The following is a 26,843-nucleotide window of genomic DNA, read 5'->3' as shown; positions in this document are numbered from 1 at the left end:
TTAATATTTATTTAGAAAAAGGTCTAAGAAAAGTACTTTCATGAGTTTTAAAGGTGAAATGCTTTTTGGCTCCTTACAAAAGCATTTTTAGAATACTGCAACTTGTCATTTTTTCATATTTCTTTATTGTGATGCATGTGGTTTAAAAGAATCTTCTATAATAACGTAGCTTATAGTAAAAAGAAAAAAAAACCTTTTTATTTGACAAAAAAAATCTCTTAAGATAAAAAAGTTATCAAGGTTTGAATTTTTAAAATAAAAATGCCTTTTAGAAACCCTACCCTATCTAATTGAAGTTATTATGTTGGATTATAACTTAAAAGTATAATTTGTCAAAAGGGGGCGGAGATTTTGGAGATTAAATCCAGTCTTGCACCAAATTTAGAGGAAATTCAGGGGGAGGGGGAAGGTATTTAGGTAACAAGATGAAATATTTCCGGTCATGAGCTGGTTTTCCGGTCATGGGGTATTAAATCTGAACAATAGATTACAACAAAATGTTTGATTTATAATGTGATAATTTAATTTAAATAAATTGTATTTTTAAGATGTTAAATATTTACAATCTGTTGAATAAAAATCTTAATAATCAAAAAATATGTTTGTTTATCTTTTTAGAATGGTAGACATTGTATATTATAAATAAATCTACCTAAAAAGTACAAAATAATGGCCGAAAAAGTCATCACACACACTTTTTGAAATCTTTATGCTCTAAAAAGCGCCGTTGTTTTCAGAGATATTCAAAAACACCTTTTCTAAGTTTAATGTATATTTTTATAGAGAACAAGAAGCTATAATTGTTTATTTCATATTCCTACTGGTTGTATCAGAAAATCGGAAAACTCAGTTTTTTCTGACTCACCCTGTATAAAATGCACATTCTTTATTTAGTAATACATATTACTCCATAGAACACTAAGTAATACTCAATACAGTATTGGAATCTTCCTTATATCGTAATGAGGTTTTTTTTGCTAGAACATATGGGATGATGCTATACAGTAATGAAATGAGTATATAGTATTATCTGATGCTAATTTTTTTTATATTTTTAACAGTGTATGTGATAATTTTGCTTGAAGAATTTTTTTCTCTCTCTCTCTTTTTAACGATTTTAAAGATTAAATGTCCCTCTCTCTCACTTCTCTTTTCTTCCGTCTTTTTTTTTTATTTCATCATTTTATTTAAGACCATATTTATATTTTGCCTCTCTTTTTAAAAATATTTGGGATCCTAATATTTTGTATTTCAAATTATCGTCCTGAAAGGGTTAAATGTTTAGTTAAATCTTAAATTTTAGTTTAATATCTGAACACATTATGGACGCGTCTCTGGTATCAAATTATGTTAAAAGTAAGTTTTCTTTGATTTACTATTTTATAAATTCAAATTTTCTATTTTATCAATAGAAATTAAATACTATAATATAATTCAAATTGCAACATGTAATAAAAAAATGAATTTATTCTTCATAAAGTAAAATAATGGGTCCTATCGTTCTGGTCAATGAGAGTTTATTATGGATTATTGGAGCACTATGAGTATTAAGCATTCTACTATTGGAAGACTCGATCTCATATATAGACGTTTATTTCCTATATAGATCTGTCATGGCTCTTGATGCAATAAAGCAGGCTGTTATGTAAATGTTAAAAATTGGAAGATTTCATTAATTTAAAGTTATCGCAAATATACTTAGTAAATAACAATTTTCATCATACTAAAAGGGGTAGTTGCACGAAGTGCATTTATACTTGAATTTAGTGAACTGCATATTTTTTTTCTTTTCAATAGATTAAACTACATCTATAGGACATGTATTTCAATTTCTACTAGGTAGTTTTAAAAAAATCAAGACTTGAAAATCATATTTTTTAAGGTATGGCTGTCCTGTTTTCACAAAAAAACATCATGGTGCCTAATTGATTGCTATTCATTGTAATACAAAATTATATAGGTACTGTGTTAGATGGTATTCTTGAAACTTGTGCTTACAATCATACTTTTTAAATGTACTTCATGCAACTATCCCTTTGTTTAAAAGAATAAGAGGTCAGAAAGAATATTCATATAAATAGTGCTCCTTCTATAAAACTAGAGTATGTCTGTTTGTTACTCCGTACGAGAAAATCTTCATCAATAATATCTCATCCTTCATAGCAAAACAAACAAGCAAATCAAAAGATTTTTATGCCATATTTTTAGAATACTCATGAATCTATAAGGATAAGACAATGAACGATAAATTGATGTACATCCACAATAATGATCATACAACTTCTGTAGATTAGTCTTATTGGTAAAAATGTTTGAACACAGTTGTACCAATCAAAAAAGATTTTATAAAAGTACCCAACTTTTTGGCCCAACTTTGGTTTTTCTCTCTCATAAAAATAAGCCTTCTCCATTTACGCATTATCTGTAAAAAATGCTGTATTTCTTATGAATAAATTGTTCTAGTTAAAAATAATTATTTTTTTGATTGAAATATTATTAGGCAAATTATAATAGTTATTTCTCGTATCGTATTATAAACGGCTTTCCGCGGATATAGAATGTACAATTATAAGATTAAAACTAGTTTTTTTAGCCCCGAGGTGCCGGAGGCACCGGCTAAAAAAACTGGTTTTAATCTTTTGATTGTACATTTCTATATTCGTAGAAAACTGGATATAATACGATGCTAGACATAGTTTTTTCGTATGGATGAGAACCGGTTCCTATCCACCGGATTCGAATGAATACGAGAAAAGATATTATTGGTAATTTTCTTTTTTTTATAATGAAATAATGAAAAAGATAATAAAATATGAAATATGAATTGAAAAGTGTTAGTACAATCTAAAAGTAAACAATAAGATTTCTCGTATTCATTCGAATCCGGTGGATAGGTACCGGTTCTCATTCATACGAAAAAACTATGTCTAGCATCGTATTATATCCAGCTTTCTACAAATATAAAAATGTACAATCATAAGATTAAAACCAGTTTAATTAGCCGGCGCCTTCGGCACCTCGGGGCTAAAAAAACTGGTTTTAATCTTATAATTGTACATTCTATATCCGCGGAAAGCCGTTTATAATACGATGCGAGAGATAACTATTATACAAAATATATAAAAGTAACATGTTGTGTCTGTCAGTCTGTCTGTGTGTATTGTAGGGTCTCGGTGACCGCTAAACTGACATGGTTTTCCTTTACAGATCCTGGATAGGTTTATAAAAATTTTGGGGGATGGTATTACCCAGCTTTCAAGAGAAAACTATTTTTTCTTCTTCTTAAAACTAAAACTGAAAGTTGTAGGGGGATGACTTCCCCCCTCCATCCCAAGTGGCCCTAGAGGCTTCTAGGGGGCGTAGCTGCTATTACATACAAAAAAACGGAGGAAATCAATTTAGTTCTTGGATTGTGTCAAAAATTACCCATGTGACGTCATAAAAATGAGGGAGATGAGAGGAGAAGTGGGAAAGAAAACCCCTAAAAAAGAGATTGATAATCCCTCATGTTTATGACGTCACATGGATCATTTTTGCCACAATTTAGTCTTTGTCTTGAATTATAATTAAAGAGCCGCTAGATTTATTTGAAATGTTGTTTATCCTATTCTCTATTGTATAAAGTAGTAAGGTTTTTTGTCTGTAGCTTAAGATTTTGATAACCACTGATCTGATCGAGTTCTCCCTCTCAGAAAAGCTTTACTCAGATTCAAGGTTGGTTTTAGACTATTTTTCTGCCTTTTCCTACCCCTCTGCATAGTTTTTTTTTAGTTTAAAGTGCATAAAATGCCTGTCAAAATTCCAGGGCTGTACTTCTCTATCTCTTGATTGTGATGGCGCCATTTTCTTTTTACTTTCGGATGGCTTTTTCGTTTCTTGGCCTATAATAAAAACAGTTAAAGATATATTGGATAAATTGTACTGCGAAAATAGCTACAATTTAAGTATTGGGCTAAATTCTATAAAATTGTTTAATCTAGCCTAGGAGTTTGGGTGTCCTAAGTCTAATTACTTGGAGACCACATATGTCAACAAATGTCTTAGGAGAATCCACAAGATCTTTTGGCCAAACAAGATCACAAATGCTGAGCTTCTAGAGCGCAGTGATATGTCAGACATCAAACTGACAATAAAACAGAGCAAATGGAGATGGCTGGGGCACACTCTAAGGAAAGGCCATGATGATTTAACCAATCAAGCCTTGACTTGGAACCCCTTCACGGGAAAGAGGAAACCAGGTAGACCAAAAACAACCTGGAGGAGGACATTCCTGGATGAACTGAAAGAAAAGAATCTATCTTCTTTCAATGATGCCTCTACTGAGGCCCAATTCAAAGAAAAATGAAGAACCATTGTGCGTGGCCTATGCTCTGAAAAGAAGAGATAAATGGCGATGATGATGAAGTCTAATTACTGCATATCTTTGTAGGTCTAAGGGAACCCTAACTAGTTGGCTAGCCCAAGAAATTTTATAGGATTTGGCCTACAATAATTATATCTAAATCATTCTGAGACTCTTATTAAAGATTGGGATCTACTGCAGTTCATGGTAAAATATTGCTGGTAACGAATATTGCCAAAAATCTATGAATTTTAAAGGCTGTTAGCTGCCAAATGGCTGAACGTCTGATCATACCTGACACCATTTTAAGCGGCATAAGAAGGCCTACAAATAATCTGGAATAGCCAAGATCCAATGATGCATTATTGATTTATGTCTATTCCAGATTATTTGTAGGCCTTCTTATTCCGCTAAAAATAGTGTGCGGGCATGATCTGTACGTTCAGCCGTTTGGCAGCTAGCAGCCTTTAAAATGCATAGCTTTTAAAGAAATATTCGTTACCAGCAATATTTTACCGTGAACTGCAGTAGATCCAAAGATTGCTTAACTCCATAGAGAAAAAATAAAAGAGAGGAATCGAAGCAACTAGAAGACGAAAAAAGGCAGTGGACCCAGGGGCCTAATTAGCGCTGTTGCCGCGCTATATTTTATTGCTATTCCACCACTTTTCAAATGGGAGGATTACAAAATTAATATTTAAAGTTTTAATAATTAGAATATAATATTTAAATTAAAAATAAAAAGAAAATTTTGTTATTAAATATAAAAAATACTAAAATAACAACATCTAAAAAAATATTTTTTTTTTACTTTTAGATATTGTCGTTTTAATGTTTTAATTAAAAATAACAAAGAATTTATTTTCATTTTAAAAGAGTTGTGCATGAAAGATGAATCCTTTCATTTCTAAAAAGGGGGAAATTTTTTTCATAATAAACATTCAGCTGATTCTGACCGCCCACGGCTGTTTGCTAAATATCGCTTTGCTTTTTATTCACATTATTATTTATGATTGACTTACAAAAAGCCCTGGGCGGCTTTTAATTTTCGTTTGCTAGATTTTCTTTAAAATTTTAGGGATGGGGAAGTAGTATTTTACCATGAAAAGGGGGTGAGTATTCATCCTCTTATCCTTTTTCCTTATGCTTAACTCCAACCTTAACTCCAAGCTTATTGAAAAGAATATCCCTCCTCCTGGAAAACTATTTCAAAATCTGTTATAACTCTTATTTGTTTCCTCCAAGAAATCAGAATTTCCATTTCCTGTCTTTATTTTTCATGGATCTAAAGTGATAAGACAATGGCCAAAAAAATTGAAGTACATCTCAACTACAAAATATTTCAACTTGATGAGGAACAAAATTAAAATTCAAAAGTCCCAAAAAAATGTCAAGCAATGAATATAATTTGGGAACTAGTGCAATAAACAGCCCAATGTCCCCACCCTTCCTGCTATTTTTGTAATAGATACCTCATAGATTTATAATTAAATTATAATGATCTATCAATTTTACTTCCTTCTAGACATCTAAAGATACTTCAGGACAAGGATGAATCATGACAACATCCATAAAAGTGAAGCTAAATACACTAGACAGACAAACGAACATTGACGATCATAACTGATTTAGTATTGATTAGTTTGTAGGCGTGTTTACCTCACTTCAAAAATTGTAAAAAAAATTGAAAATTAATGATATCTCGAGTTCAATGCATAAAATTCAATGGTTGACAAGTTTTGACACTGCTAGTTTGAACAAACCAACCAATTATGATCAAGTACCCAAAGTTTTCAAGACAACAAGTTAAGAAAAACTTTAGGTATCAGTATAATTTACAGTCCAATACTCCCTCCCTCGCTAAGTCTATCTTTGAAAAGTAGGTAATATCCTCTTAGAAATTTTTTTTTCAATTTTGAAAATTTAAGTACCCCAAACCCACCACCCCCGACAGAACTATGAACTCTGGCCACAGCGCTCGGCCCCCTTGCCTGCCTAACCGCAGCGCTCGGCTCCCTAGCCTAAAACCTAACCTAACCTAAAAAAGTTGTTCTGTCGGGGGGGGGGGGGGGGGGGAGGGGAGGTTATCAAATTTTCAAAATTGAAAAAAAGAGGAGAACGCCGAAAAGTATATTGCCATTAGCTTCTCTTTTAGTAAATGAATTATCAGCGGGAAAATAAAAAAAATACCTGGCTCCGCTCCTGTGGATCTCTTCTTTCTACCCTTGTTAATATTGCTCTGACGGATATTCGAACTCTTTACCAGCAGCGCGCATTTCTCCGCTTCTTGGGCTAAAAGTATATTATTGACTTGATTTAAACGTTGAATTTTGGGCGGTTTTCCTCAAATGAAATAAATTGAAAATATGGGGGGGGGGGGTCATGAGTTTCTTTTCTAGGTTAAGAAAGGTTAGGTTATATTTGGGATAGAGAAGCCCCCCATGGATAGGCAACGCCGTTATAAGTCCCGCAGGGTTAGAGCCACCAACAGGGACAGGAAAACAATTTGGCAAAAAGTCTAAAGTTCGAAAGTAGCTTTGCTACTAAACTTATAAAGTACAAAAAAATAAGAAAGAATGAATTGTACAAATTGTTTTTTATTACACCTTATACAATCTTTTAGTTGCGTAGCCAGCAGCTTTTTTTTAACCAGGGAATGTCCGCACGTCCGTCAAAGCATTACTTTTCCGACTAAGTGAAGAATAATGATTGTTTCTTTCTTCCTTTTTTACAAAGTATACCACTCTTTATTATCACACATATCTACAGACTGGTACACACGCACAAACAGCACTAGCACACATGCAAAGCTTCCTTTTGACATGATTTTCCTTGTTTAATGTTATTTACTTTATATCTGTCACACTTCCCCATAAATTTTTAATTTTCAATCTTGACACTTTTATATATTTTTCTTTTTTATTTTTCTGTATTTTGTGGCTTCTGCTTGTCTGTCTTTCTGTTTCTTTTATGCCTATCATTATATCTGTCTATCTAAGAGTCTGACTATCTTTTTTTCTATCTACTTTTATTTTTTTTTCTATTTAACTGTCTATCTGACTGTTTATCTGTCTGTCTAATCTGACTGTCTATCTGACTGTTTATCTGACTGTGTATCTGACTGTGTATCTGACTGTCTATCTGACTGTATATCTGACTGTGTATCTGACTGTCTATCTGACTGTTTATCTGACTGTGTATCTGACTGTCTATCTGACTGTCTATCTGACTGTGTATCTGACTGTGTATCTGACTGTCTATCTGACTGTCTATCTGACTGTGTATCTGACTGTGTATCTGACTGTGTATCTGACTGTCTATCTAACTGTCTATCTGGCTGTCTATCTGACTGTCTATCTGACTGTTTATCTGACTGTCTATCTGACTGTCATTCTGACTGTCTATCTGACTGTCTATCTGACTGTCTAATCTGACAGTCTTTCTGACTGTCTATCTGACTGTCTATCTGACTGTCTATCTGACTGTCTATCTGACTGTCTATCTGACTGTCTATCTGACTGTCTACCCGACTGTCTATCTGACTACCTATCTGACTATGTACCTAATGTATCTGGTTTTTCTTCAACATTGCTAGGAAGTCCATATCCAAAGGTTTTTGACATTTTCTTCACAAATTCTGCTTTTGATGCCTGAAGTAAAAAAATATAATTTCCAGAATCGCTTCGAATCCGCTTAATATCCGTTGAATTAGAACCTGTTCTCAGCATAACTGAAAAATCATTTATAGAATCGTAATACAGACACCTTAGGGGCTAACAAAATGGATTTTATCTATAAATTTTCATTTTAATATCCGTGGAACGCTGTCTGTAATACGATGCAATAAATATAATTAAAAAAATTTCCCAATGATGATACATAAAACTACCCCTTTTGCAGATTACAATTAGTGGTTGAAACGTTTGGACACTCAAATAAATGAGCTAACCAATAAAAATTCAATAAAGGTCCCCAAAGTTGTTGGGCAAACGAATGAGAAAACGTAAAATAAAAACTTTGGGGACTAGTTGAATAAACAGTACATTGTCCCCTCTCTCCCTGAAAAAAAGAACCTACCTCATCATTTAGAATTGTTTTGACTTTTTCTTTTCTTGACAGTAGAGGATTAATCATTACAGGCTCCTCAGCTTTTCTGGCTCCGTTTCGTGGCCGTTCCGCAGGTTCTAAGTAACATCAAGTAATGGCCTTCCTCATAATAATAGTCCGTGGACGTACGGACTTTCTAGTAACTTTGCGAGAGTTGCTACGCTTTCAAAGTCGTACCTAACTGTCATAGGAATCATCATGCAAAGTTTCAAATCGATAAGACAATTATAGCATATATAAATTAACAAAAAAAATAACTGAAAGACAGACAGACGGACCAACCCCAATTATAGAAAAGCTTCATTTTAAAAGCTTAGGTAGCGAGAAACGTTACGGAATGGCGGATGGATGGACGTACGGACATGCCTAATTATAGAGTAGGTCAGCTATTGATGTTCTAACCTCTGCTATGGCGATTACTAGGCGAGGAGTTTGAATTTTTCTCTGCTGAATCTTCTCTTTCCATTTTTTGTTGCTCAATTTTCATTCTCTATAAAAATAGAAGGATGATGAAGTTCAAAATAAAAGATACACATATGTAACTTGTATATATTTGGTGCCTTCCTCAAGGTGCCTAGAGAGAACAGAACCCCACCCCCTCCCTTCAAATTGCCTAGAGAACATCATTCTTAATTTGAAAAAAAGGGGGGGGGGTTATGTTGTCGTTTGCTTGTATATTACTTTAAGTAAGGTAAGGTTAGGTTATTTTAGGTTCAATGTATCCACGCAGGGTTAGGCATCGAAATACATAAAGAATAAACTAACCCCCCCCCCTCTCCAACGCTTATTTCAATTTATTTTAAAAATAAGGAAGAGGTGGGGGTTTAAACAAACATTCTAAAAAATGTTTGTATATAACGTTATAAAATTTCCCTAATTTCATTAATTGTACTTAATTAGCATAAAAGTTATATCAAAGTTAAATAACCTGATATAAGGAAAAGAAAAAGTAGTTCAAGAAAATTAATTAATATGCTATTAATCTTAATCATCAAAGTTTAGATATTACATACATATTTATTTTAACTTTTTCTGATATTTTTATCTATGATAAGAACAGGAAGAAATAATTTGTTTTCACCTATTCATTCGAATCCGGTGGATAGGAACCGGTTCTCATCCATACGAAAAAACTATGTCTAGCATCGTATTATATCCAGCTTTCTACGAATATAAAAATGTACAATCATAAGATTAAAACCAGTTTTTTTCAGCCCGTGCCTTCGGCACCTCGGGGCTAAAAAAAACTGGTTTTAATCTTATAATTGTACATTCTATATCCGCGGAAAGCCGTTTATAATACGATGCGAGAAATAACTATTCCAATGATGGTTTTAGGCCTGTTATTTTTATAATTAAGTCTTCGGTTGGTTTTAGGCTATTTTGATAAAATAACTAAAATGTACCCTATAAAGATCAGATGGCTTTATTCTTGGTTCTTCCTCCTCCTGAACTGTAGGCTGGCTCCTCCGATTTCCATCCTAGATTTAATCAAATGTAAATGAAGAAAGTGACGTCATAAAAATAAGGGACATGAGAGGAGAAGTGGGAAAGAAACCCCCTTAAAAAAGAGATGGATGGATATTCAGTCACTCATTTTTATGACGTCACACGTGACACTTATGCTTTCTCCCTGAAAAGTACTGAAAAATTATGCATAGCATTGTATTACAGGCAATTTCCAACAAATATCAAAATAAAAATTAAAAGATAAAAACCAGTTTTGTTAGCCCTAGTTTTCGGCCCCTCGAGGCTAGCAAAACTGGTTTAATCTTTAATTTTTCAATTCAATATTCGCGGAAAGCTGTCTATAATACGATGTGATAAATAACTATTAGATTATGTATTGGCGTTCATATTATGATTATCATTATGTCCAAACATAGCATGTAAGTACATTTATCCATTTTGCCGCGCGATTGAAGATTTTAAAATTAAATTTTTTTGGTAATGTTTGATTCCTGAAAATTTTACCGCGCGTCAATGGTACCAGAGCTAAAATATTAACAATTTTTAACTTTGCCACTTTGGAGGTTTCTTTCTTTGCTGTTTTTTTTTATATTCTGCATTAACTTCAGAGACAACAAGAAATAAATCCAATAGTTGCGATATTATGGCAAAATATATGAGTAAGAAATCAGATGACTAGGAATAAAATGCCGTTTCACGCAGTCGTACGCGAACATATGTAATGTTGGAAGGGTGACGCAAATGTCAGAACTCAGTTTTGGCTGGTTGGTTTACTTTTTTTCTCTATAGGATAAAAGCGATGCTTGCAAGATTATTTAATTCGTTATGATATACAAATTAATTTTTCTCAAATCGCGAAATCTGAGATCTGAAATTCACGCCACCCTTCCAACGTTGCCTATGACCGCGTACTACCGCGAGAAACGGCATTTTATCACTAGTCATCAAGAAATCATAAGAGAGGAAAAAAGTGGAAGGAAAAAAAACCCAGAAATGTCTATAAGCATTAAAAAAAAACATTGTATACTTAATCCTCAAGGACAGACTGACTGACAAGGCTTAGTTGTAGAGTATCTTAGCTCCTAATTCATATAAAAAGAAAAATTCCAAACATGTACATGCAAACACAAAGTTATGCTTTTTGAATATTTTATAAACAAACAAAAACTTTAAACATTAGTTGTTACACCATTATACAACAGTATTTAAAAGTAAAACGTAGAAGAAGTCATTTTTTTTGTGTAACGTCATGCATTTGTCGCGTGTTAATAAATCATCCAACACACATACACACATAAATGTCATTGAAAAAATGGAATGTGGATACTAAGTCTATAATAACCACCATTTCATAGCATTTAAGTCGACAAAAACCATAAAACGCCGCGAGAGAGAATTCGCAAAAACTCAAAGAAAAACTATAAAACCTATAAAGAATGAGGTTTATATCTTTTAAAGCATGATCAACTGATAGACGGACAAAACAATGTATAGACTAGATATCCACAAATCCTAGGAATCTTCACTAAAAATTTCAGATTTTTATCTACAATAGCAGAAGAGAAAATCAAATTTACCCCTTAGAATTACAGACTTTTGACTGATGGACTGAGAAAGTGAATTTTAGAGTAGCTTCTTTACTAAAAAAAACTTACCTGAAATCTCATACTCGAATTAACCGGCATTTTGGAAAGCGCCATTTTCTTTTTCATGCTAAACTGTTGTGGAGAAAAAAATATTATTTATTTCAACCAAAAATCCATATAGAATACATAATTGTTTCACCAAAATATGAATAAAGTAAAAACATTCATGTTTCTCTTTACTGAAATTTTGTTTATAATGTTCGAAAAAATAATATTTTATAATAGTAAAGTTTTATACAAAAAAAAGCTATTTATTTTTTGCTATTTCACAAAAGTGATTAGATAATTAATAGTAAAGTAATTTTTGAATTTTGTGGAGAAAAAATTGATGTACATCCCCAATAAAGATAAACAAAATAAACCATTATGTAGATTAAGAAATTGGTTGAAAAGTTTGGACACTATTTTATTATATGCTACCAAAGTCAGAAAATTATATATATTTACCATTACCTCGTAAGGGCGCGATTCTCCTTTGAGTGAAGTGATCATCTAGATAATCCAGAGCATCATCTACGTGTAATGGGATGTGATACTCCAACACCCAAGGATATTAGGTTTAGAAACATCCACCAGACAACCAACCTTTTGATTGCACGACCTTTGTCTGAGAAGTCCCAACTGTGCATAGTATTGAGTTGCGCCTGTTTATGGGCCAAAGCATTCCCCCTAATATTACTATTTATGTCGCGCACCTGACATAGCAGCAGTAGGAACCGTTTCTAACGTCTTAAGTTATGACGCGGGGTCGGCCCGAGATTCGAACCTGCCACCTCTCCGGCGACAAGCGGATGCGCTACGTGTTATAATAGTTTTTTCCTGTGTTGCTAATTCTTTAAAGCTCTTGTGGGCATAACGCGGCACATCCTAAAACAATAAGAAAGATTGTGTCAAACGCCTTGTTAAAGTCAAAAAGACACAAATTGTCATTTTAATTCAGACATTTGAACCAAATATTTAAAAAAAACATGTTTGTGATATGATATTGTTAATTTGATGTTACTTAAATATATATATTTTATCAGCATATTATATGAATCATTAAATTTTTTTTTGTTCATTCATTTAAATTCCCAAAAAGGTTATTAAATGATATTAAGGATTATTTTGATATTTATGTAAATCTGTTAAATTAAGAGCAATTATATCTTTAAGTATCTCAATCATAAAAATAATCTATAGGCTTAGAAGAAAAGACTTTTACATTAGGAAGAAGAATATTTATAGGCTATAAATTATTTCAAATTGTATGTAGATAGATAATTGATTTTTCAAATATTGATACATGTTGTTTTGTAATCACTAAAAAGTAAATATGACCTATAATTACATAGAAATTTATTTGGCATGTAAGTGTTTCAATTGCATAATCCAAAGATGATCAAAGTCCCTCTATAGATTATGACGTCATACGATAAAATAGCCAATGAGAGGCCAGTATACACTGTAATTGACCAATGCAATGATAAAATTTATGCTAGCCTCTAATTGGTTATTTTATCGTATGACGTCATAATCTGTGGAGGGACTTTAATCATCTTCGCATAATCCGTATAGAATGACGTACGAACATACCCTGGTATTAGAGTAGCTACGCTTCTAAAAACGTAACTAAATGACGCAAGTACTTTGTTTGCATAAGTTTCCTTCTTGGAAATTTTAATAAATTTTATTGTTCCAATTTTACTTCTTGAAAACTATAAAATTCAAACAAAGAAGGATTTTTAAAAAATATCTATTTACATTATACAAAGTCTTTGTTAATTAATGAAGCGAATATTATCTAAGATAAGGGTGTATCTATCAGTCTAATTAAAAGAATTTATGCTTTAATACTTTATAATTTTTCCTTCCCTCCTTCTTATGATCACTAAACATCTGCTATATAACTTTCTTTGTCTGCTTGTCCCTACATGATTTTTTGTGCTGCACTTTTTATGGATGTTGTCATTCTTGTTTCCCTATTAAAGTTAGAACATTTTTTCCAGTATGGCTTCGAAACCCATTAATATCCGCTGGATTAGAACTGGTTCTCAGTTGTACTGAAAAATCATATATAGCATCGAATTACAGACAATTTTCCACGAATATAGAAATGATGAAAATTATTATCGGTTTTGTTAGCCCTGGTTACCAACACTGCACTTGTTTAAATCTTATTATTTTATATTTTAGTATCTGCAGAAACCTGTCCCCAATACTATTAAAGTTACCTTATTTTCTGGAGTGTCACTGTCGTAAAGATGTTCAACTTGGAATGGCGCGTACAGTGTACTGTTCAAGTTTGGATACCTGGCACAAAAGAATGATTAAAACATACATAGATATGTATATAACCAGATATGAAGGGAACATTGTACTTTTTAATACACATGTATCTAAAGTTGGCTTTCAAACTTTAGAAACTTTTATTAAATTTTGATTTTTGCCCAAACGTTTCAACCAATTGCTTTAATCTACATGAGGGGTATAATTGTTTATAATCATTTATTACCATCTTAAAGCCCTTAAGATATTATAAACCTTTTCTCTTAGTAAATCTACCACCTCCAAAATTATCTTGAGCCAGATCATAATCATATGTGTAAGAAATATTATTATCATTTTGTATGCTTATGTTGAAATACATCTATCTATCTATCTTCCCTAGACAACTAAATCTTTAATTGCCATGAAGTCCTTATGTATCAACCGAGTAAATCTCAATTTCATTTAAAAGAGAAATTTCAGCTGTGTGTCTTTATTAGTTTTATTTTTCTCCCGTTGCAGACTTACATATAGATAATATAATCAATTTATAGAGCAGCTTTACTACAAAAATACAATTTATACCTTGTTTTAGGAAGTATGGAAACATTTTAAGAAGTATGGAAACATTTTTTAGGAAGTATGGAAACATTTTAGGAAGTATGGAAACATTTTTTAGGAAGTATGGAAACATTTTAGTAAGTATGGAAACATTTTTTAGGAAGTATGGAAACATTTTAGGAAATATGGAAACATTTTAGGAAGTATGAAACATTTTTTAGGAAGTATGGAAACATTTTAGGAAGTATGGAAACATTTTTTAGGAAGTATGGAAACATTTTAGGAAATATGGAAACATTTTAGGAAGTATGGAAACATTTTTTAGGAAATATGGAAACATTTTAGGAAGTATGGAAACATTTTAGGAAGTATGGAAACATTTTAGGAAGTATGGAAACATTTTAGGAAGCATGGAAACATTTTTTAGGAAGTATGGAAACATTTTAGGAAGTATGGAAACATTTTAGGAAGTATGGAAACATTTTTTAGGAAGTATGGAAACATTTTAGGAAGTATGGAAACATTTTAGGAAGTATGGAAACATTTTAGGAAGTATGGAAACATTTTAGGAAGTATGGAAACATTTTTTAGGAAGTATGGAAACATTTTAGGAAGTATGGAAACATATAGATAATATAATCAATTTATAGAGCAGCTTCGCTACAAAAATACCTTGTTTTAGGAAGTATGGAAACATTTTTGTAGTCTTTAGTGATATTTTCATGCGTGGTTTGTGGTAGTAGCTTCAAAATAGATTCTCTTTCTGCCATTACTTCACTAAAATATACAAATGTTTAGGTTTATCTTCTCTTTTTTGACAGACACCAAAGGCAGAATTTCAAACACAAGGTTTTGTTGGATTGACCATTGTTTGACTTTTAGAATGGAATCTACATTATATTTATGGTATGTTTGTACGTCTGGTTTTTTTGTCTCTAATACACTGTTTTTAACATTCCCATTTTTATCCAATTCTTTATTATATTTCACCTCCTTAGTTTTTTAAGGGGAGGCGTTATATGGTTGAGCTTAAAATCACCACTGGACCTATAAAAAGCTACATTGTAAAGGAGAACCATATCTTTCCAGTAGTTAGCAAGATCCTTTGGAAAACACATACACACAGATAGACAGATAGATATCCTTTTGCTTTTATACGAGGTTAAGATAAATTAGGGTTGGGCCGTATATTGAAAATGGTCCGATATCCGGCAAATTATTGGATATCCGGCCGGATAACCGGATATTCGGATAGTTTAGTTTCATTATCTGGTATCCGGCCGAATATTGATATAAATGACCAGATATCCGGCCCAGCCTTAACTGATAAATAATACCTGGGAGTCAAATCTCCAGAAGCCCATTGTTTAATCATCCAGCAACAATCCATCACTCCAAGAAATCCCCTAAACATATAAAATGATTAATCAAGATTTATTTCGTCAACAAATTGTTATTTTTACTTTACCATTCCCCTTTTTTAACCCCCTTTTTGTATAACTAGCGGCTACGCCCCTAAAGGCCTCTAATGGCCCCTTATTTTTTTTTTAAATAACTTGTTGTGTTCAAGTCTCTACGTAAAAAAAAGTGATTTCTCTTGGGAGGGTGGTGGGACCCTCTCCCAAAATAGTTATAAACCTTCCTGAGACCTATGAGAAGCTACCCTGTTAAGGAGAACCCGATCGGTTCAGCGGTTAGCGAGATCCTTCGCTACAGACAAAAAAGCTTACTACTTTATATAATAGGATAGGATATGTCTAAATAAAATTTCACAAAAACTATACAGCAAAAAAAAAATATGTTAAGTTATAACTTTACTTTGTAAGCTTGTTTGTCTGATTCAAATGATCTCTGGAATAACAGATTGATTAAGTTGGACCCTCTAGAAGATAATTCTTTTGGGATTTTTTTGTTTTAAGGTGATGTTATACTTAGGTTTGATTTATAAGCCTCTAATGGCTATAAGCAATGCAATACCTATGCAGCATAACCTAATTCTAAATACTTTATCAATAAAAGTAAACTTTAATTTTGATTGATAATTTAATAAAAAAGAAAATAGTTTTTTTTTATAGAGAAATGTTAAATATTAAATTGATGTATTTTTAAACACCCCCCCCCCCCTCCCTGCTGATTATTGTCTCTTGCTAAAAAATCCCTTTCAGTTTACTTTTAACATCCAACTAAACTCAAGGTTGATCATATTATTTTCTTCTTTTTTTAGCAACATTTTCTGCCTTTATAGTTCTATAATTTCTTTATTTTTACCTATCTTTTAATATGTTAATTAAATTGATATGATTTATGTTAATTAGACTGGAGAGGGTGCAATGTCCATCGAAATATATTTCAATAAATAACTAAGAAGTATCAAAGACTTTTTCACACAGTGAATTTATCACAGAATCAAAAGTCAATTTAGAATTTTCAAAAGATTGTATACTGCAACTATACCTGGCAATACCCGTTCCAGTTGGCCAGAAAGGTTCCAGCAAGCCGTCACCCACAAGTCCAAACAACAACTGACTAAATCAAATCAAAATTAGTGAACTGTAAAAATAATTAGATTGTATGGAAATTGATTAAATTAGCATAATATGCTTTATAATAAAACACTTAATTATAAGGAACAGTGGAACTAAACAGACAACCATCCCTTTGAATAAACGACCTTTTTCACGTTCCTATAGCAGCAGCAGCAGTGGGTACCATTTTTAACGTCTTAAGTATGACTCGTTGTATCCAGATTTAAATCCGACACTAAGCCAAAACGTTTCCTACATAGACGTCCAATGGTTGGAGGGGGGGGGGGGGGGGTGGGGTAGTCCCCCTCAAACTTAAAACCGTTTATTTTAACCCCCCTTAAAACTTTTAGAAAAAACTCTAGATTACCTCTTTCAAACCTTTAAAATCCCTCAATTTTCCTCCTCAAAATAAAAAGCTTGGACGTTCCTGGTTACCAAGACCATATTACATCATAAGTAGGGTTGGGCCGGATATTTTTTGGCCGGATACCGGATATCCGGCTGACTTCTAATGCCGGATATCCGGTTCCGACCGGATATCTGGCCAACGTTCGATATCCGGCAAATTACCGGATATCCGGCCGGATAACCGGATAGTTTTAATATCCGGTATCCGGCCGGATATTGAAAATGACCGGATATCCGGCCAAACCGGATATCCGGCCTAGCCCTAATCATAAGTTTACCTATTTTTCCTCTCAATGACATGAGAAGCATTGCCGGAGGCGAACATGCTGGTGAAATCAAACAGAGCCACATCCGGCTGCTCGTAGTGGTTCAGCGCAAACTCAAGGCTTGGCAACTAGGAAAAAAAAGAGCATACATGAGTTCATTGTAGCATCTTGAGGGAAACAAATAACTTTTCTCGTATTCATTCGAATCCGGTGGATAGGAACCGGTTCTCATCCATACGAAAAAAACTATGTCTAGCATCGTATTATATCCAGCTTTCTACAAATATAAAAATGTACAATCATAAGATTTAAACCAGTTTTTTTTAGCCAGTGCCTTCAGCACCTCGGGGCTAAAAAAAATAGTTTTTATCTCATAATTGTACATTCTATATCCGCGGAAAGCCGTTTATAATACAATGTGGGAAATAACTATTCCATCAACCTTTTCATTAATAATAGAAGTCATTTTTAAAAAATCCGTTCTTATGACACAATTAGTAAATGTAATGCTTATACCAATTTATCATTTAGACCAAAAATGGGATAAAATATAATTGTAGAAATTTTAGGAAAAAAGGCCCTTTTAGTTTTTCGGCTAAAACCAAAAATAGAACAATTTGTAATTTGTAATTAAAGAATCTTCTCCAAAATGTCAAAGCCTAAAATCATGTTGTACAAGGATGATAATATCTTCAGGTAGCATAGCTCCAATATAAATACCTGATAGTCTGTGCAGTAGTCACAAGCGTCACGAATATAATTGTACAGATTCTCCTATAAAAAAATTAGAGAAATTTACAAGTTTGACAACAAGCAAAATTGAAAATCAAAATAAAGAAATTCATAATTGATTTGGTAAAATTTAAATAACGTAACAACTCTATAATCAAGAAGCTCATAAGTTAATTTTAAACATCATCTCGCCCCCCCCCCCCCCTTTAAAAGTATTGTCTTTTTTTGATTTTTTCCTATTATTCTATGAGCGTGCAATCCTTATAATTACGCCTCAAATTGTAAATATGTATAATTTTACGATATAATGATGTCGAATATATTATTTCTTGATACAAGCAATGCCGCTCTATTATGTAATATATTGGCTAATGACCGTTTGTCTAGCTGTCTGATTTGATCAGCTTTCTAATATTTTTTTTTATTATAAAGGGAGAGGTAGGTTTCTGGTAAAATCCGTAAAGTTTGTGTGTTTAAAGTTAAAAACAGTAGTAGATGGAAGAAGGGTTAGTTTTGGAGTTATATAAAAAATAAGGGGGAGTGCACCAAGATTTTCTGTTTTTTATTCATTGTAGTCTGTCAGTCCGGCCGTTAGTCCATAATGCTGAGGGTAAAATGTGATTTTCTCGGCTGCTATTTGATATAGATAGTCTTTAAAGTGAAGAAACTTATCACTATAGAGAATCCAGTATAAATCGTATTTGGTCCGTAAGTCTGTTATAAAAACAGTTATATTTTGAAATATAAAGATTTTGGGATTATTTATCATATTGCTCTCTTTTTTCTTCTAGCCCTCCCTCTTTTTTATGACCCATGAAAATTTGCTCTATAATGACCTTTGTCCGTATGTCCATTAAAGTTTTTTTTTTGTAAAATGTTACTTATGGATGTTGTCATCCTTGGTTAAATTACTTTTTACTTACAATACGGAAATCAAATGACGTTTTTATATAAATTTTTATAGAAATCACATTTCATTTATAGCTTTTAAATTAAATTTAAATTTTCTAAAAGAAAATAAAAATTGCGGATTTGAAGGCTACAAATCAAATCTAAAAATAATCTAATACAATTTTTTTGAAGCAGAACTTTTCTATAAGTACTTGTGTCTGTCGTTCTTTTGTCTTTCTGTAATGCAACTTTAGATATTGGCTGGAATAACTAAATTTTCATCTTTATAATTATTTGGTATATTTAAAGCTTTTTTTGCTAGAAAAAAATATTAAAGAGTTTTCTTATGTACATATATTCATATGTTGATTGATTTTTTTTACTTTCTTCTATCATTTTCTTTCCTTTTTATTTTAGTGTTAAATTTCCGTGACCATATCAAAGCAACTGATAAAAATGGCTATTGATTAACTCCCTCTAGGAGTGGTTTTATGAAGAACTTTATAAAAGCAAACTTGTTCAAAACTTTAAATTAATAATTTTTGCTTTTCTTGTCATGATAGTTCGGTAACTCCTAGGGGATGAAAATTAAACTTAAAATTTTCAAATCTAATTTTCTCAAAAATTATATTTAGTTGGATTTTAAAATTTGTAAAAAAGGGTGTAATTAGACCTACTTACTGATACAATTGCAAAGTCATTTTTGCATAACACTAAAATAAACTTTTTTTCATCTGGCCTCCCAACAGTGTTAACTTTCAACTAGCTTCCTTATTATTGGATCCTACTTGTTTCAATAAATCAGCCATTATTCGGCCAAAATAAGAATACAGGGTGCGCCACATAAATCCGGACTTTTTTCAAACGGCCATAGCACCAAAACTACTTGACCAATCATGACGTTTGACCACACTATAAAAAGCTTGGGTAGTTATCTTTTTGCCCATAAAAATTTTTAGACGATGGAGGACGTGTTCTCCAAGCTGGCAGCGCTTATGCTCAACATGGCAGAATCGAAACGCGCTGATAGTTTACCCTGGATTCTTGACTAGGGCCCACTAAATCTGACCTCAGCCCATCTGTAGGTGAGGTAGAGTTATACAACTTGCTGGGGATACTGTTAGATACATAAGTAAGACACTAAAAAAGACTAGAGCTCTCTATCTGAAATGGCTTGGCCGTAGTACTCCATCAAAGTGAAACATCAAAAATCGTGAAAATTCTTGAAAATTTCTCGGTTCTCGACTACATGGGCCCATTTGTAACCTTAAAACTCGTTTTAGACTATGTGTTGCGATAATAACCCTAGCTTAATCTTCATGCCATTTCCAAAAAGGTATTGCACGTTGTTCTAGCTTAATTGTGGCCCAAATGAGAGCCGCCGTGTCGAAGGGTAGCTTGAAAGATGGGTGAATTTGGATCCTGCAGTTATTCACGTCCCTAAGGAGATATGGCCTCCCAGCAGCCCCGATCTTCATCCAATTGACTTTTGGGCCTGGAGCGCCATTAAAGCATGAACCAATAGACGCGCCCATACCACAAAGACCTCCCGCATTGCCACTATGAAGGAGAACTTCGCCAGCTTGGACAGGGACATGGTGACCAGGGTCTGGGGGCGGTTCAGGGGGCGGGTAGAGGCGGTGATTGAGGCTGGCGGCGATTTTATTGAATAATCTAATAGTCATATAGCTAGTTTACTTCCCAGTTTTTAAAATTCAATAAAATCTTTGAAATTGACGATTTTATGTTCATTTTTTTAAAAATAAGAAAAAGTCCGGATTTATGTGGCGCACCCTGTATAATTTTGTCTATAAATATCAATGTCAATAAAACCAATATTTTTGGCGAAAATATGACAGTAAACTATTATACAGTTAATTAACTCACCTTGTTGACGTTGTTTGGATGCAGCAATGCAATGGGATCCTTCAAATCCTGAAAAAAACAGTGATATAATACTATGTTATAATGATTCTTGGATCAATTTTTAAAAGAGAATCTTTTCTTTAATTAGGGTCGGTCCGTCTGTACGTCCGTAACTGATAGCACTTTTTTTGTTAATTTAGGCATGTTATGAATTATGTTTTTAAATTGATACTTAGTCGCGGCTTACAAGACGAATAAATTTAAACGGTCATTCCAAAAACAGTAGATTTAGACTAAATAAAAGCATACATAGTTTTTACTTAAATGATGCTTTCTACTTCTCTATAAAGAAAACTGTTTTCATTTTTAAAAGTAATAAAAAGCATTAAAAACATGCAGAAATAGTTACCTACATAGTAGCCTAAGACAGACAGATACAGTTTATAGAGGAGCTTTGCTTACAAAAGGGTTGGGCCGGATACTTTTGTGGCCGGATATCCGGATGATTTCTAATGCCCGATATCAGGTTACGGCCGGATATCTGGCAAGTTACCGGATATCTGGCATAAAAAGTCAGCCGGATATCCGATATGCGGATAGTCTCAATATCCGGTTATCCGGCCGGATATTGAAAATGGCCGGGTATCCGGGCAAACCCTAACTTATAGTAAAACTTATTTTTTACCTTTTTAAGAACTTTCCTATCAAGTAAACTGTGTTTCTTGGTAGTCATTACAAAATAATGAGTTTCATCCTAAAGTTTAAATAGTTGATTATTGAAGATTCATTGAATTTTCTTTGACCTTTTTTTGGGCTTAGTATTTTTTGTGATAAATACACTTGTCATAAAATGTATGTCATAAAAGTACACTTGTCATAAAAGTACACTTGTCATAAAATTATTTGTCATAAACACATTTGTCATAATTGTACGTTTGTCATAAAAGTTCATTTGTCATAAAGGTACGTTTTTCATAAAGATACATTTGTCATAAAGGTACGTTTGTCAAAAATACATTTGTCATATAGTCATAAAAAGTTAAAAACATTTGTCATAAATGTACCTTTTATGACAAGTGACCTCTATTATTTGGATCATTTTAGAATGTCTATTCAGAATGCCTTAAAATTTAAAGTAGTATTTTTTTAGTCTGAAGCTTAAGATCTCAAATATTAAACCGATGTGGTTATATATCTATGGATGGTTTAAAGCTATTTTTAATTTATCCTCTCTGCTCTTTTGAATACAGAGCCCTGGATGATAGGGGCATAGCCGCTTGTATTTATACTAGCGGCTTCGCCCCTAGCCTCTAGGGGCTTTGCCCCAAGAGGTTTTATCAAACAAATTTTTCGTGTTTTAAATTTTAAAGAAAATTTTTTTAAAACTTATTTTTTTTCGGGGGGGGGGGGGTATTTTTTATGTTTTGGGGGGTTAGGGGTGTCCCATCCCCCAAGAAAAAAGTTATAAACCTTCCCGGGACCTATGAGAAGCTACCCTGTAAAGGAGAACCCGATAGGTTTTTTGCGGTTTGCGAGATCCTTCGCTACAAACAGACAAACAGACAGACAGACATCGTTCTACTTTGTATTATAGATATGGTAAAAACCTTTGAGGAAAAATGTTTAAGAAAAAATATATTTTTTCTAATGAATGTAGGCTGTTAAAAAGCTGTTAAAAAGATGCTAGGGGCACTGTAAAGAACAGCTTTATGTCTGAGGATGTAGAGTAAAATACTAATTATAGAGTAGCTTTGCTAACAAAAATATATATTACCTTATAATAGACAATATTTTCCAGTGCAATGCCTAACTCCTCATAAAGTGTGTTGAAGAAATCCTGCTTGTATACAAAAGCTACGCCACTAAAAAAAGGAATTTTTTAAACTAAAAAAAAAACATTTTTTAACCATGTCTTCGAAACCGATTAACATCCGCTGAATTAAAACCGGTACATAAAAATCATGTATAGCATATGTTACAGGCAATTTTCCACAAATATTTTTTTCTAAATCATAAATTCATACAAGTTTGGTCTGCCAGGGCCTTTGTACCCTCGGTTCAACTGGTTTTAATCTTAAATTTTTCGTATAATCTCCGGGAAAAGCTGGGATCTTGTTAAGCAATATTTCCAAAAAATCTATGAATTTTAAAGGCTGCTAGCTGCCAAACGGCTGAACGTACAGATCATGCCCGCACACTGTTTTAAGCTGCATAAGAAGGCCTACAAATAATCTGGAATAGCCATAAAGCAATAATGCAGTGCAGAGAAATGCGCGAAAAAGACCTATTTTATCCGTTTTTTCTTCAGTGAAGCTTTCCCTGTGCATCATTGGATCTTGGCTATTTCAAATTATTTGTAGGCCTTCTTATGCCGCTTAAAATGGTGTGCGGGTATGATCTGTACGTTCAGCCGTTTGGCAGCTAGCAGCCTTTAAAATTCATAGATTTTTGAAAATATTGCTTACCAGCAATATTTTACCATGAACTGCAGTAGATCCAAAAGCTGTCTTTAATACGATGAGATAAATAACTATCTAAAATTGTTATAGCATTTTATTTTTGATTGAACTAAGCTCTTTTGACAAATTTCAAAACGTCATTTCCTGAAATTTAAAATTCCAATCTTGGAATTTATCATTTTCCTATTCTTTGTCCATATTAAAGGAATTATAAAGTTCAATCTTAGGGCATATTCTCTTGAGAGGGTGGTGGTACCCATCCTTATAAACCTTGCAAGGACCGATGGAAAAGGAGAACCAAAACAGTTTAGCGGTTAACTTCAGTATGGACAGACACTCCTGCAGACTTTCTGTTACTTTTTATGTAGGTTTTTCCAATTTTTTTTTAAATATTTTTTTTTCATTTGTTTTCAATAGAATTTAATTAAAATTTCATAATTTTTATTTTTTAAGGGAAAATTTTTCTTTGGTACTTCTAAATGTTTTACTCCGTCTGGACTATGGCTCAGAACCAGTTTTAATCCAGCAGCGAAGAAACGGATTGGAAGCAACACAGGAATAGTTATTTCTCGCATCGTATTATAAACAGCTTTCCGCGGATATAGGATGTATAATTATTAGATTAAAACCAGTTCTTTTAAGCCCCGAGGTACCTGCTAAAAAAACTGGTTTCAATCTTATGATTGTACTTTTTTTATATTCGAAGAAACCTGGATATAATACAATGCTAGACATAGTTTTTTTTCGTATGGATGAGAACCGGTTCTTATCCACCGGATTCAAATGAATACGAGAAATACATTTTACCTAATTTCTTCTACAACTGCTTCAGCCGTTGTTCTCTTGTTGATAAAGTTAGCTGTTATAGCTATAGCCAGCTTTCCACGGAATTCTTTTCTCCTAAAATGTGAAAAAAATCGTCAAATTTTATATTTAAAATCCATTTGATGTTGTACCTCATTGCAATACAAATCTGTACTCCAAAAATCAAATCAATTTGATGATTATATCACATAAAAAAATTTTATTTAAAAAGTAAAAAAATCAATATGTTTAAAATAGACATACAGACATTCTGGTAACGATTATAGAGTTGCTTCGCTTTCTAAACCGTACCTATCTACTACAGGAATCATCATGCAAAGTTTATAATCGATAGGACAATTCTAACGTGCCTAAATTTACGAAAAAAGCTATCCGTTACGGACGTACGCACGGACCGACCCTAATTATAGAAAAGTTTCGCTTTTAAAAATATGTAATAAGCTTATAAAATTTCACAAACGTTGTATAAATCAAAATACAAGCAAAAATGAACACACATAAACACAAGGAAACAAGGATGACAACATCCATAAAAGCGAAGCACTGAAACGGTAGGACAAACGGACATTAACACTTGTATAGTATCTGAACTGAAAAATCGGAACATAAATGTATAAATGTCGAATCAAAATTGTAGGTAAATTTGTTAAAAAACTGCTTAAAAACAGGATAATGTTTATGGACATACTTACATTTTTGAACTTGATTATAGAGTTGCTTCGCTTATAATATTGTTCTTTGTTGTCCCAGGAATCAATATACCAAAAATCAGATCAAACGGATAATTAAAACACTTGAAAATTTGTTGTTAAAAAAGTAGAAAAATCAACATGTTTAAAATGGACGTACGGACATTCTGGTAATGATTATAGAGTTGCTACGCTTTCTAAATCGTACCAAACTACTACAGGAATCACCATGCAAAGTTTGAAATCGATAGGACAATTCTAACATGCCTAAATTAACGAATAAAAGCTATCTATCTCGGACGGACGTACGGACGGACGGACGGACGGACGTACGGACGGACCGACCCTAATTATAGAAAAGCTTCGCTTTTAAAAAGGAATCTAAAGACAATGGCCGATAAATTGATGTACATCTCCTATGACGATACACAAAATTACCTCCTATATGCATAAAATTTAGCAGTAAAGACGATTGATCACTTATCTTAATAAACCAACCAATCAAAATTCCCCAAAGTTGTTAAACGAACTAATAAGAAAATATATCTATAAGACTTTGGGGACTAGTTTAATAAACAGCCCATTGTCCCATATCTCTCTCTCTCTCTCTGTCTCTCTCTCTCTCTGTCTCTCTCTCTCTCTCTCTGTCTCTCTCTCTGTCTCTCTCTCTGTCTCTCTCTCTCTCTCTCTGTCTCTCTCTCTCTGTCTCTCTCTCTCTCTCTCTGTCTCTCTCTCTCTCTCTCTCTCTCTCTCTCTCTCTCTCTCTCTCTCTCTCTCTGTCTCTCTGTCTCTCTCTCTCTCTCTCTCAAGAAAATAGCAAAAAATATAAGAAATAGCAGAGTAGCTTCGCTAAATTTCGAATAAATTATTTAACAAAATCTACTTAAATATTTACAAGCTACAAAATTTTAAGAATTATATAAATGAAATATTTTGCATCAAATTTAGAAATAAAATTAAATCAATTTAGAAATATGAGAGCGAAAGGGTTTTATTTTTTTTTTACTTTAGGTAAGGTTAAGTTATGTTGTATTGGGTAATGGGTAGACTGACAGGGTTATATAACCCCCTGCAGAGGTGAGGCCTATCACAAACTGTTTCATCTTCTTAAATTTTTTTTGGACGGGGTAAGGGGGGCAGTTCTAGAAATGCATATAATGGGAATAGTTATTTTTTCACCGTATTATAAACGGCTTTCCGCGGATATAGAATGTACAATTATGAGATTAAAACTAGTTTTTTAACCCCGAGGTGCCGAAGGCAAGGGCTAAAAAAACTGGTTTTAATCTTATTGAGGCTAATCGGGTTATTAATAAACAGTTAATTTGGTTTCTTAATTTTATTTTATCTAAATCCAAATTTATAATAACTGACCAAAATCATATTAAAATCTTACAATATATAGCAAGATTGTACATTTTTATATTCGTAGAAAGCTGGATAAAATACGATGCTAGACATAGTTTTTTCGTATAGATGAGAACCGGTTCCTATCCACCGGATTCGAATGAATACGAGGAAAGCACTTTACCTAAATCCAGGAAGAGTGACACGTTTCCCCTCAGCTCCGATAATGATGTCCATGCTCATATTTGCCATCGGATGATTTTCTGGGGATACCTAGGTTAAATTTTCATTAGCGCTATATTGTTATATTACCGCAAGACTATCATTATTTTAAAGTAACAGGGTGTCTATATTTGTGTGTCTGTCTGTCAATTCCTTCACCCTCACGAAATAAATAGCTCCAAGAAAACATTAACACTTTAAGTGCCCCTAGAGGTCTCCAGGGCCGGGCTTAGCTCCTAG

At 33.0% G+C, this 26,843-nt stretch overlaps 1 protein-coding gene across 1 annotated transcript in view; it reads right to left on the bottom strand.

Moving 5' to 3' along the window:
* LOC145324698 (uncharacterized) overlaps nt 1–26,843 on the bottom strand; it is a 69,334-nt gene that overhangs the window by 27,681 nt on the left and 14,810 nt on the right. The window contains exons 7-25 of the mRNA XM_080167289.1: nt 26,566–26,654; nt 24,328–24,420; nt 22,836–22,923; nt 21,747–21,815; nt 21,083–21,130; nt 18,293–18,346; nt 17,585–17,700; nt 16,828–16,899; nt 15,711–15,779; nt 15,046–15,150; nt 13,779–13,857; nt 12,389–12,432; nt 11,575–11,641; nt 9,856–9,930; nt 8,852–8,939; nt 8,420–8,526; nt 7,905–7,992; nt 6,533–6,634; nt 3,791–3,881 (exon numbers count right to left, since the gene is read on the bottom strand). Of these exons, the coding sequence (XP_080023415.1) occupies nt 3,791–3,881; nt 6,533–6,634; nt 7,905–7,992; nt 8,420–8,526; nt 8,852–8,939; nt 9,856–9,930; nt 11,575–11,641; nt 12,389–12,432; nt 13,779–13,857; nt 15,046–15,150; nt 15,711–15,779; nt 16,828–16,899; nt 17,585–17,700; nt 18,293–18,346; nt 21,083–21,130; nt 21,747–21,815; nt 22,836–22,923; nt 24,328–24,420; nt 26,566–26,654 (1,544 nt within the window). The remainder of the gene's footprint in view (nt 1–3,790; nt 3,882–6,532; nt 6,635–7,904; nt 7,993–8,419; nt 8,527–8,851; nt 8,940–9,855; nt 9,931–11,574; nt 11,642–12,388; nt 12,433–13,778; nt 13,858–15,045; nt 15,151–15,710; nt 15,780–16,827; nt 16,900–17,584; nt 17,701–18,292; nt 18,347–21,082; nt 21,131–21,746; nt 21,816–22,835; nt 22,924–24,327; nt 24,421–26,565; nt 26,655–26,843) is intronic.

Source organism: Acartia tonsa, chromosome 7 (assembly GCF_053477335.1).
Source record: "Acartia tonsa isolate MP-2025a chromosome 7, ASM5347733v1, whole genome shotgun sequence".
NCBI lineage: Eukaryota > Metazoa > Arthropoda > Copepoda > Calanoida > Acartiidae > Acartia > Acartia tonsa.
Note: the sequence above shows the minus strand (reverse complement) of the source record. Positions and strands in the feature narration are given on the sequence as shown.